At 39.5% G+C, this 12854-nt stretch overlaps 1 protein-coding gene across 10 annotated transcripts in view; it reads right to left on the bottom strand.

The window, feature by feature from the left end:
* Positions 1 to 12854, bottom strand: part of LAMA2 (laminin subunit alpha 2) — a 453343-nt gene that overhangs the window by 229777 nt on the left and 210712 nt on the right. For all 10 annotated transcript variants that reach the window (XM_083731000.1, XM_083731002.1, XM_083731004.1 and 7 more), the window contains exon 5: positions 155 to 334. In XM_083731000.1, the coding sequence (XP_083587126.1) occupies positions 155 to 334 (180 nt within the window). The remainder of the gene's footprint in view (positions 1 to 154; positions 335 to 12854) is intronic.

The raw sequence follows: 12854 nt of genomic DNA, 5'->3' as shown, positions 1-12854 counted from the left end.
TGACATATGGGGAGTTTAATGCTTGCTGGGACGGGAGCGTAAATCTCCTCATAATTCCTAGATGGCACAGTTTGTTTGGCTCCTACGCATTAATACTAGTAGCAAAAGTAACACTTCAAACAGAAACATCTTTGGCATCTGTGCCAGGACTTACCCTTCTTGTAACTATTGGGTCAATTTCATTGAGATCTCTATGTGCAAGCATCATTAAATCAGCATTCAGAGTCCGTATCCTCTGAAATCTCAGGCGAATATAGCGAGCTGAAGTGAATTCTAGCAGAGCTGGAGAAGGGTCATCTGCGCTTGGCCGTCCATTGATCAAAGATGTGTGAATCTACAAAGGAGAATAAACAATAGGAGTGTGTTAAATGAGAGTTCTCAGTCTTTTTAAAACCACTAGGGCTGTAGCATCCAGCATCAGGTATTTTGGTAGAGAACATGAATGCTTGAGGAATTTTATATCTGTGAATTCTGAAGCAGACTGACCTAGGCTGATGTGCAGCTTAATGTGTAATTAACCTTTGGGTTTCATACTTATCACAATTTTACAATACAATGCTCAGCTCAAAAAAAGTGCCAAGACTTGTTAAATGTGTACATTTTATGATAAAGACATTTAGAAATACATATAATTAGATAAAATTAATGTAAATATCATCTTACCTTTACATATAGTATTACAAATATATGCACTTTGTGGTAAAATGTGAAATTTTCATACAGATTTCTTAAAAATCACTGATTAATGTAAAATGGACATGTTAAATTAATATGGTTCTAGACCAATCCATTCATCAGAAGTGGAGAAACAACTATGTTTTCAAAATAGTCTTTCACTCTCTCTTTCTCTATGTCTCCCTTTGTCCCCTCATCATTCCCTCATCATTCTAAAATTCTGCTGGGTAAACTGAAGTGAGCAAATCTGAGGAAGTCTGGTGCATCCTAAAGGGGTTAAAAGGAAGGATTGGCACTGTTGTTTGATAACTTAGAATGACTTTGAAAGCATTCTAGCATCTAATAATGTCACACTAATCTATGGCAGATTGCAGGTAACCATTTTAGCTTTCACCATATGATACAGATAACCAAGCTATATATCCAAACTGCAAATGAGACTGCTTCTGGTAATTGTTCAGCATTTTAGAACCAGTCTACACATGAGATCTGTGAGTGGATCACTCCTCCCAAAAAAACCTTTAAAAATCAGGGACGCTTAAACTGGATGGATGCAGTAATGCCATAGGAAGATGCCTTTAATATCTCTTCTCAGCAGTCTTCGCCTACAAGCTGATATTAATCCTCCTGGGGGGAAAGATAGGCACTAAACCTGTTTCCCTAGCAAGACTAGCTTGTTTGGGACATTTCAACCACAGTCAAGGTCCATGGCTAAAGGGTTAACTCTCCAGCACCACTGCCCCATTCTGATTGATCCTATTGGCCCTCTATCCACATCCTCATTTAATCCTCCCCCCCCCCCAAAGGTGTGAAATCCAGTCATAGCACTCTCATGCTACATGTAGCTTGGCTTAGGGAACAGTAAGAAATGTTTCACATGAATTTCTTCCATTTCTGGTTATTCAACTGTTAGGCAGTAAATGACATTCCACATGCAATTATGAAGACTATCTGTATTCTTTAATGTCTGGTTTCTTCACTTGTCACAATGGAAGAGAAAAATAAACTTATATGATTCCTGCTTTAAAGCTTCGGAAAACTCAAATTCTATATTTCTATTTTTAAAATAATACATATGCTCCTTTTAAAGCAACATAACCATATGGTAGCTTCATGAAGGATTTAACAAAACATTTCTCCCCCCACCCCCTGCTCACAGTTTTGGTATTTAAAAGATGATATTCTGCCAGAAAGTCCACTGAGTACAGTCACTCCCAAGTTGTTTCTGACATATAAAAAATCCCAGCTGTTTGGCTATGCTGCTCAAAGCATTCAAGTTCACTTATTTTTCAAAACAAATGACATTCTTGTCTGAGGGTTTTCACTGGTGCCTTCGCAAGAGCTTAAAAAATGTGTATATTTACTGAGAGGTCAGATTCTGTCTAAAACCCTAAATACCGGTACATTTTTTTGGGGGGGCAGTTTCTCTATTTGCATATCAAAACCACTTAGGCCAGGGGTGGGGGGGTGGGGAGGTGTGTCATCTGAGATCACAACAGACAAAGACCGTCCTTGCACATCAAATTAAACCATAGTTAATGTTTAAAGGTAAAGGGACACCTGACTGTTAAGTCCAGTCGTGAATGACTCTGGGGTTGCGGCGCTTATCTCGCTTTACTTGCCAAGGGAGCTGGCATTTGTCCGCATGTGGCATGACTAAGCCACTTCTGGCGAACCATAGCAGTGCACAGAAATGCTGTTAACCTTCCCACCAGAGCGGTACCTATTTTTCTACTTGCACTTTGACGTGCTTTCGAACTGCTAGGTTGGCAGGAGCAGGGACTGAGCAACGGGAGCTCACTCCGTCACAGGGATTCGAACCTCCGACCTTCTGATCGGCAAGCCCTAGACTCTGCGGTTTAGACCACAGTTTACCTATGGTTTAATGTGAATGAGCAGTGTGCTGCTACCCACTGCTCAACAGTGCCTGCTTTGTTTCTTCCCCATTCTTGGCCATGCCACACCAAGGAGAAATAAAACCACAAAAGCTGCCCTGTCATGTTGTCCAAACACAGATTCGTGATTTGTTTTCTTCAATCAAACTATGAACCGTAAGTCAAGATCAAACTTGATGGTATGTTTGGAGAGAAACAACCGAATAGTCCAGGTTTGGATGAAATGACAGGGCTAGGCTTGTGGCCATTTCTCCCATCATGGTGAAATCAGACGTAGCGGGGTGGAGTAGGTGGAAGCAGGGACTTTTGAGCTTTGTCCATCAACATGCTGCTTTTTTAAATTCACAGTTAATCTTTTAGCCACAGATTGACGTGATGTGTGATTGGGGTGATCCTTAGCAAATAACTGCAATGCTGCTGCAGTTACTTGACCTGACATGGTAAAAATTTCCAGTATGATGTGATTGTATTCTTAACCCTGTTCTTTTTATACAGTCTGACCAGGAGCATTGTGGGATACCTTGTGGCATAGCTAGTTATGTGCAATGGGAAAATATGGACTTTAATATATATTGCCTACTTTATACAGCTTTCAGAATGTGTAGCAAATGATTTCTGGCTATCTTAGTACATTAATAGTTTATTTAACTAATGATTAGACTCCATTCCATTGACTACTAATGAATACAGAATTGAACTGCTTAAAATGCACTGCTTTAAACCCACAGCAAAATGTCAAGTGCTGTTCATGTCATATTCTGCTTCAGCTAACTCATTCCCCAAAGAGGATAGGCAAATGTCAGCTTAATGAATTGTTTAGCAAATACTGTTATATGATGGACAACTTGTACCTCACACAACTTAAGCTAAACTGAAGAACTTCTTTTTCTTTAGCAAGTCACTTCCTTCAAGCTACTTGCACCTGAAACTTAAAATTGCTTCTCTGATATATCCTTTTTCTTCTACAGTAGTGCAATTCTTGCATTTTTCATTTTTGAATGGAAAGTAATTTGTCAGAAAAATGTCTTTTGTGAGATATTTAAAGAGATTGTTCAGTGTCAAAGGAGTGGTTATTAATAAATCACAGTGTAATAAGAAATTCAATTCCCTTAAAGTATATTTGTCATGCACCTTTTTTATTTCTTTTTTTTAATAAAAAAAAGCCTTTATACTGCTCTAGCTAAAACAAAGCCAAAATATTATAGGAAGCTGAAGCTTTAAACAATAATTACGCATACTAGAGACCAATAGGCATTTGAGTAAACACGTATGATTCATTGCAACATTATGCAAAAACAGTATGTAAAAAGGATAACACATATACCATTTGCTAATACTGCTTCCATTTGGAGATGCTGCTTACACATTTAAAAAACAACAACAACCCTGAATTCTGGAATGAATTATATAGACTTAATAAAATCAAATGTTTTCTAAACCTTGAAGAGATGCTTATTGCTGGTACTGCTAGCCTTTTTTGTTTTCTGAGGATAGACTCCTGTTTTCCTGCTCACAGACCAGAAGAAGGGCCAGTTGGGAAATGGAGTCTCTTGATTTAGCTGTCCCACTACATAGGAAAAGAATTTTTGGTTTTATCTAAGAGGACAATCTTAAAGACATTTTAATTTGGGCATGATGCAAGAAACCAAGACAAAAATGCAGTTTGGATTGAAAACCTAGAGAACATATTTGAAATCATTACAGTCTTTGTGCTTTAGGCTAATGTATAACAGAAAAAGTATAAGGAACAGGCAGAAATTCAACAAGTATGGTTTTGCTGCAATTTTTTTCGCCTTGAAGTTTTTCCCTTGACATGATCATGCAGAGAAGGAATCTGTGACTGGGGACATCAACATGCTTTAACAGAATTTTGCATTCTCCTAAATGGCACCCAAAAGCACTGCTAAAATTGTGGGAATTATTATAGCAATGTATGTTTGTTTTATTCCTGCTTCACATCATGGGAAAGGTCCCGCGGAGAAAACTGAATGGTGAAAAATGACCATGTGAAGCAGCCTTTGGTGATCTCACATTGTTATTAGGCAAATGTACCACTTACCCTTATTGCAATGTATGATTCAAAATAGTGGTTGATAAGACGGCAGAGAGGATGGAAAGGAATGAGCAGAGTTTCTTTGTAATTTGACTTCACATATGAAACATCTGTGCAATAGGTTCAGTACTGACAGCTTAAAGTTGGAGCAAGATCTGTATCTGAATCACAACATCCTGTTTCATTCCAGTTAAAATATAAACCAGAGAAACACAGATGTGACAGTTTTCAAACTGGAAATATTCTATGTCATGAATTAAAAAAGGGAAAAGATACATAAGAAACAGAATATTCTTCATAGGAGGAACCAGGCATTCAGACCATTCATGCTGTGCTTGAAGCTTGGCAGTAGCTCTAAGCCAAGAACAAACTCCTGCTGCGTGGCTGGGGATGAAGAGACAAGCTCTGCCACATCAGAGCACTATTAATCCAACATGTATAATACGACAAATTCTTAACAATACTTAGCAATGGAAACAACTTTACCATCTATCACTATTTTCTCAAGCTAGGTACCATCATTGTATAAATGTTATACATCTGAACTAGTCACTGTAGTTACAAAGGATTGCCTTTAAAGAGCCATGTGACAGGCAAAAAAATTCAGCAGGTATTGTTTTTTCAGGCACTCTATTTCCACGTTAGAAAAAGTTATTGGATTTCTAAATATCAGGCAGCTGTTAAAAACTGTGGAGCTTCTGTCAGGAAAACTAGTGCAAGACCTAACAAGTATTAGCTTCCAAACACAAAAGGAACACTCTATTTATGCAAAATGATTATAATATACTATGTTTAGGAAAGACGCCTCTCTTTCCCACTGTCTGCACTTGTTGTCTCACAACTTCCTTTTATCATTCAGTGAAAGGCAATAAAGCAGAACCTCCAGCCTTTCACCACAGGGATTTACTGAGGATGCCATGTCAGGTGATATCTGTTGATAAAAGATAGGATTCTTTACACCAGCTGGCAGTCTGTTTCAGCAGATACAATTCAACATCATGTATCATGATAAGCTATACTTGCTGAAATTTCCTCTTCTATGCATGGGATTATGGAGAAAGCTAGAGAGTTCCAGAAAACATCTACTTCTGCTTCATTGACTACACAAAAGCATTTGATTGTGTTGACCACAGCAAACTATGGCAAGTTCTTAAAGAAATGGGAGTGCCTGATCACCTCATCTGTCTCCTGAGAAATCTCTATGTGGGACAAGAAGCTACAGTTAGAACTGGTTATGGAATAACTGATTGGTTCAAAATTGGGAAAGGAGTACGACAAGGCTGAATATTGTCTCCCTGCTTATTTAACTTATATGCAGAATTCATCATGTGAAAGGCTGGACTGGATGAATCCCAAGCTGGAATTAAGATTGCCGGAAGAAATATCAACACTCGATGACACAACCTTAATGGCAGAAAATGAGGAGGAATTAAAGAACCTCTTAATGAGGGTGACAGAGGAGAGCGCAAAATATGGTCTGAAGCTCAACATCAAAAAAACGAAGATAATGGCCACTGGTCCCATCACCTCCTGGCAAATAGAAGGAGAAGAAATGGAGGCAGTGAGAAATTTTACTTTCTTGGGTTCCATGATCACTGCCGATGGTGACAGCAGTCATGAAATTAAAAGACGCCTGATTCTTGGGAGAAAAGCAATGACAATCCTAGACAGCATCTTAAAAAGCAGAGACATCACCTTGCCAACAAAGGTTCGTATAGTTAAAGCTATGGCTTTCCCAGTAGTGATGTATGGAAGTGAGAGCTGGACCATAAAGAAGGCTGATCGCTGAAGAATTGATGCTTTTGAATTATGGTGCTGGAGGAGACTCTTGAGAGTCCCATGGACTGCAAGAAGAACAAACCTATATATTCTTAAGGAAATCAGCCCTGACTGCTCACTGGAAGGACAGATCCTGAAGCTGAGGCTCCAATACTTTGGCCACCTCATGAGAAGAGAAGACTCCCTGGAAAAGACCCTGATGCTGGGAAAGATTGAGGGCACAGGGAGAAAGGGACGACAGAGGATGAGATGGTTGGACAGTGTTCTTGAAGCTACTAATATGAGTTTGACCAAACTGCGGGAGGCAGTGGAAGACAGGAGTGCCTGGCATGCTCTGGTCCATGGGGTCATGAAGAGTTGGACACGACTAAACAACTAAACAAAAACAACATGCATGGGATTGCAGCCTGAACCAGTTGTGAGATTGGTCCTGCAAAGTTTTGCTTAGACTGATGAAACAGTCCATTTCGCACCCTATTCACAGTGAAATGAATGCCAAATATTCCACATTTTACCTAGTTAATTTTATCTGATCACTGAGCTCTGTGTGCACAAAAAAACAAATGAATATCAAGGTGTTTGTCATATTTTTGAGGCTTCCTCTCAAGTACTGTCCAAGGCTTCACCTCAGAAGCTACCTCAGCCAATTAACTTTCTAAAATCCAGTCATGCAAAATTCTGAAATTCTATTCCATCACTATGATTAAAAGGCAGAGTCTGTAAGGGGGTTTTATCTCTCACAAAAGGTAGCTCTGATCATTTTTTTTCATGTGTGTGCATTGTTGCAAGGCTGTTGACAGATAAGAGGTTTACTAGCAGGTAGACCTTGACAGGTTGTAAGTGTGTGGTCTGAGCATGTCTTCTCCTTTCAATTATTACATATCCATCCTCCATTCCCATTTTTTCAAAGTGGTCATGTGCACAGGTACTTGTTTGCCAATGTACACACATTATTATTTTTTAACTAAAGTGCACAAAAACAAACTTAACCAGCATATTTTGCAATGAGGCAAAATTAAGGGTTGTGAATTTGGGGTGGGGTATATAAACAAAACATTGATTTCTACAATCTCATTTTACAGTGAAATCAGATTTCTTCAAAAGACCTCTCTTGGATCCAGCACTGGAAAGCTGGCCAAGAAAGTCTGCCTTCCTTCCTTCCTTCCTTCCTTCCTTCCTTCCTTCCTTCCTTCCTTCCCTCCCTCCCTCCCTCCCTCCCTCCCTCCCTCCCTCCCTGGCATGCTTCCCACTTTCAGCAGGAGGATGGTTTTCTAAATATGCCATTCCCTTTTGGATATAATGCCATGATGATCACATGATGCAAGCATTTTGTAAATATTTAAAAACTTGGAGAAAGCTTCAAAAAAACGTTTCTCTCCATAGCCCCAATTCAAGTATGAAATGGACAAGATTCTAGTCATTTTCAGGTAGCTCAGCCAATACTGTGTGTCCCCCATCATTCTTTCCTCCCTTTTTGTCCTTTACATCACCACCTCTCTTCCCTTCCCAATTAATGTTTACAGCTCTTGATTTCTGCGTGTGTATCATGGAGGTTTGGCACAAGACTGCTGTAGCACAAAACTTGTATTATTATTATTATTATTATTATTAAAAATAAATACTAATAAGTGATTGGCAAATGTGCCTTCATTCCCACAACCTTTCACTACCAATTCATCTTTAGCTGCCGATTCCTGTTGCTGTTGTTTTAATATAGAGGTTTTGTGCAACAGGAGTCTTGTGCAAAATTTCTGTATTAAAAATAAAAATGGAAGTTTAATAGTTGGTGGATGTTCTGTGACCATGCCCTCAGCATGCAGCAACTGGAAATAGGCACACTTGGAAATATGCGTTGTTTCAGCAACTGAAAGGAATCATCACATCCCACACCTGCCAATTCTTCCCAAAGAGCCCATTTTATTTTAAACAGCTGCTTTGCACAAGAGCAGTAAGGCACAAAACAGCTGTTAAATAGAAATTACAAACCCACAAACATGTCTTCAGCAACAATGGGGGGAAATTGGCATGCTGTATCCTTTCCTTGGGGCTGATGGAAGCAAAATGGCTAGGTTGTGCTCAGGCGAGGAGCAAACAGAAGTAGGGGGCATGGCAATAAATGGCAGCCAATGAAACATCACCTCACATGTAAAAAAAAACCCCTCACCCAGGCAATGTGCATCAAGTCAGGTAATGTGTGATTTTTATATATTGCTTTTTGTTCCCTTACTGTACTATCCTCCAAGCTGGGAGAATCTGAAATAATGGAAGATAGCAGGAGAGAGAAATGTGGGTTGAAGGTTGGATGTAGAATGTGTGGGTGCCACAAGAGGGAGAGAGAGAGATAGAAGCAGCTTCAAATCCACATGAAACTTGTGGGTGAGATTGTATTTCACTTCATGGGTAAATTACATTCACTCAACACACTGTTACTTGGGGTTTTTGGCTTGGGGATCAAGTAATATGTCTTAATTAGAGTTGTGTTACCAAATAGGCAGGCCAAGGACTAATACAATAGCCACACGAATTACGTGAGATACGGGAAGCTTCAAAAATGCTCAACCACCACCAGAAAAGCCCTGTCACTGGAACCTGTCTGTCTCACATCTCACGCCAAGAGAGTAATGGCCCATATATTATTCTCAATATCTGGGCAGCCTCATATTGGCACAGGTGATCCTTCAGATGAAGGCAACTGTCTTTAATTTTTGCAACAGCAACTGAGAGAAACTTCCGAAATCTGGAGGCTTCATATAGCTAATAAAATTTTGCTCTTTGGGATAATAATGAAAGTTATTTGCAACATTCGCGTTGCCCCTTAATAGCATTCCAGCACTTAAACAAAAGTGCTAGAATTGTTCAAGGCAGTATAAGAGTTAGACCACAAACATGACCAAATAGGTTTACTAACCCTTTCACCCTTAAATAGCACCGGCTTGTTCTGAACAGTGTGTACTTTGTAAATTGTTACATTTAAATCATTTACTATCCTAGACAGTTCTATGAATCATGTTATTAATCATTGTTCTGTTTTCTACAGATGACATTAATTACTATCAAGCTTCTATAACACAAAGCCAGAATGGAAAGAAATTATTGTCAGCAGAAGGGTATCTTTATTTCAGCTTTCCCCAAGAGAAATAGAAGCAAGTCCCTTTCTCTGTTCTTTTTTGAGCAATAAAAGTTTTCCAATCATTTTTATCCTAGAGCATAATATCTACGTACACTTGCTTAATAGTGTTATTACTTCTTCTCTTTTTGCAGACTGAATAGCTTACTGAGAAGGTAATTGTATACAGAAAGAATCCCAAATACCAATCTTTTTTCTAGTTCAAAATCCACCTCAAAGGTCTTTTGAGAAAAAGCTTTTTCACATGCAAACTTGAGAATCATTCATGAGCATCTATATTCAGAAGTAACCCCTACTGATTTAAATGTGGCTTGTGCCCTAGAAATTGTGCTTAGGACTGCAGCCCTAACACCTCTGCTGTTAAAGACCAACTACACATTAATTGTGGGCAAACTACACATTAATGATGTGATTGGCAATCACATGTTATGTGGTTTAAAATTATATATCAAGAAGGAGGGTCCTGATTGCTGTCTGGATCACAACACATGGGTCAATTCAAGCCTTCTCCCAGCTGCATGAAATTGCCCCCCTTGGGCCTTTAGCATTAAGTGGGGGATAGCTCCCATCAGTGCCTATGTGAGCTTTTTCCCTAAAATTAATTGCTACATGGGATGGAGGCAGAATTTCTTGGAGACTCCTGCTGGGGAATAAAAGCTTAAACCTCCTTTCTCTACCTGCTGTGACCTTGATAACAACTACACACACACACATGCCCAGTATTAAGTTTTAAAATGTGATTGCTAATCGTGTTGCCTGTGTGCCACTTTGAACCACATTTATTCTGTAGTAAGGTGAACAAACAGTGAGTGTGCTGCTGCATGAGGAGAAAATTGCAGCTGTTTCACCGCTCCCCCACTCTTGCTGCTACCCTATCACATTTAGTCTACTCCTTGGGGTGCACATGATCTGTTCGTTGGGCAACTGCTCCTGAAATGAATCTATCCTACCCAAGTTCCAATTGTGCAAGGATAAAAATGCAATTTAAAACTGCTGGTGTAGCTTGTGCTATATTGGACCAATGTGGCCCAGAGGCTAAGCAATCGTTGAATAGTCAAGCAGTTAAGCCAGTAAGTAGAGAAGCAAGAAGGGTATGAGCAGGTAGGCAGGCAAACCACCAAGCAAGTCAGCATAGTTAAATACATAGTGAGGTGATCAAGAATGGGCAGTTTGAGAAATGCCCAGCCTTTATTAAGAAGCAGATTGTTCAAACACAGAATTCATGCCAAAGTGGAGCTGGAACCCACTTGTGGCATCTGGCAACAGCAACAACAACTTCTATTATTTATATCCTGCCCATCTGACTGGGTTGCCCCAGCCGCTCTGGGTGGCTTCTAGCAAATTAAAACATCTAAAAATCAGTTGTTTATCAGCCTTGCTGAGCTTGTAGCTTAGCAGTAGCTTAGAGCCATCTGAAGTAGCAGTGCCTACACACAACAGACAGCTGATCATCAGTTCTCTCTCTCCTGTATATGTACGAGTGAAAAACAACAACAGGTTGACCAGAGACACGCCATGTCAAACCTTCTCCCTTCTTTTGTGTACTGAGACCTGCATTGAGAAGATTAGCAACCATGAAAAAGAAGCATGAAATATGAGTATTAAAAAAAAGAGTACAGTGGTACCTCAGGTTACAGATGCTTCAGGTTACAGACTCCGCTAATCCAGAAATACTACCTCAGGTTAAGAACTTTGCTTCAGGATGAGAACAGAAATCGTGCAGCAGTGGCGTGGCAGTGGGAGGCCCCATTAGCTAAAGTGGTACCTCAGGTTAAGAACAGTTTCAGGTTAAGAGCGGACCTCCAGAATGAATTATTAAGTTCTTAACCCGAGGTACCACTGTACATTTATTAGAATGGAAGGGTCACTGGGTTTATTTCATATACATGCATACCGAGATGGTGGGGAGTTTAGAACACTTTGGTAGATGTTGGCTTCCTTTTTTTGGGTAGGAATTACATTTGCTATATTCAACCAATTTTACTGGGCAGCACGATGTCACAGCGATTTTTTCAAACCACGCTGAGTTGAATATGTTTCAGTTTTGAGTACTTGTAGAAATGTCGACCCTTTGACCCTATGGTGTTGACACTCTGAAACTCCCAGTGTGAAAGGATTAAATCAGGCTGTGGGGAGAATTGGATTTACAGTTCATTTGTAAGTCCTTTTCTCCTTCTCTCCATGCTTTCCTCTATCAGCCAATCAGTTTGTCCTGAACACCTATTCAAGCAGCAAAGGAATGAAGGAGATCTAAGAGAGGCATTGAGAAGTACCAGAGTTCAGCACTCCTGACATTATTGGCCTGACATTAGTGCAGCTCAGGAATGAGTTACATAGAAAAAAGGAGTTTTTCAAAAGGAGTCAAGACCTACATTTCAAAGGGGGGGGGGCCTTAAAAATGGATCCAGGTATTAGCAGATGAGCACATGGTAGATGAAAGCAGTAGCACAGCTACAGTGCCACTGCTTCTCTCTGAGGCCTTTCTCTATACAATCTGTAACTGTGGCTAAATTTTGGTGGCGTGATTCTTTTTATTTGATTCTATCCCCTTTTGAGTTGTTTATGGATTTCTAGATTCCCTTCAGTCTCTAAATGTGTGTTTTCAAGCTTCCGTTTGGCTAGCCAAATTAAACAAAGACTGACGCATTTGTTAAATCAGTTTTATAGGGACAGGAAGTTATCCTCCAGCACTTATCTTTGTGCTGTATCAGGAGGGACCTAGTGTTGAGAGTACGGAGGAACCACTTGAAAAGCTACCATATTTCACATCAGAATGGAAAGATGCTGAATTTTAATCTTATTTTGATGAATTTGTCCAGCACATATACAAATAACACTTGAAGCCCAATAAAACCATGCTTTTCTCAAGGTTGTTACTAAATTCTGTTTCTATCTGTGCTTTTCCATGAGCAAAGCACACAGAAATATCATGTTGTGTCTCCTGACATTTCTTTAGTTTATTTGAACTAGGGATATTCTTCATTGTGCCAGGACTTTTATGCCACTGAACTGATAAATAATAGCAAAACTCCTGGCAGAAATAAACAATAGTGAGAAACTACATTTTTATTGAATTCTTTGAATGTTGTCTTGGCATAATAATTTTGAGCATTAACTGTGTTTCCTAAATTCCCTGTGAAACAGTTTGGGATAACACATTGTCTAAAAGAAGAAATCCAGAGCAGGATCCATATTTATGCCACAGTTCTGCATACAATATACCTTTGTTTCATACTCCAGTCCCTGTCAGAATAATTTGAAGCAACTAATGTTACTTAGTTTCTAGAACCTTATGCAGACAGATACTAAATCCACTGAGTTGTGC

The sequence above is a fragment of the Podarcis gaigeae genome (genome assembly GCF_964106915.1).
Source record: "Podarcis gaigeae genome assembly, chromosome: 3".
NCBI classification, from domain to species: Eukaryota; Metazoa; Chordata; class Lepidosauria; order Squamata; family Lacertidae; genus Podarcis; species Podarcis gaigeae.
The sequence above is the reverse complement of the archived record's forward strand: the minus strand, read 5'-3'. Positions and strand labels throughout refer to the sequence as shown.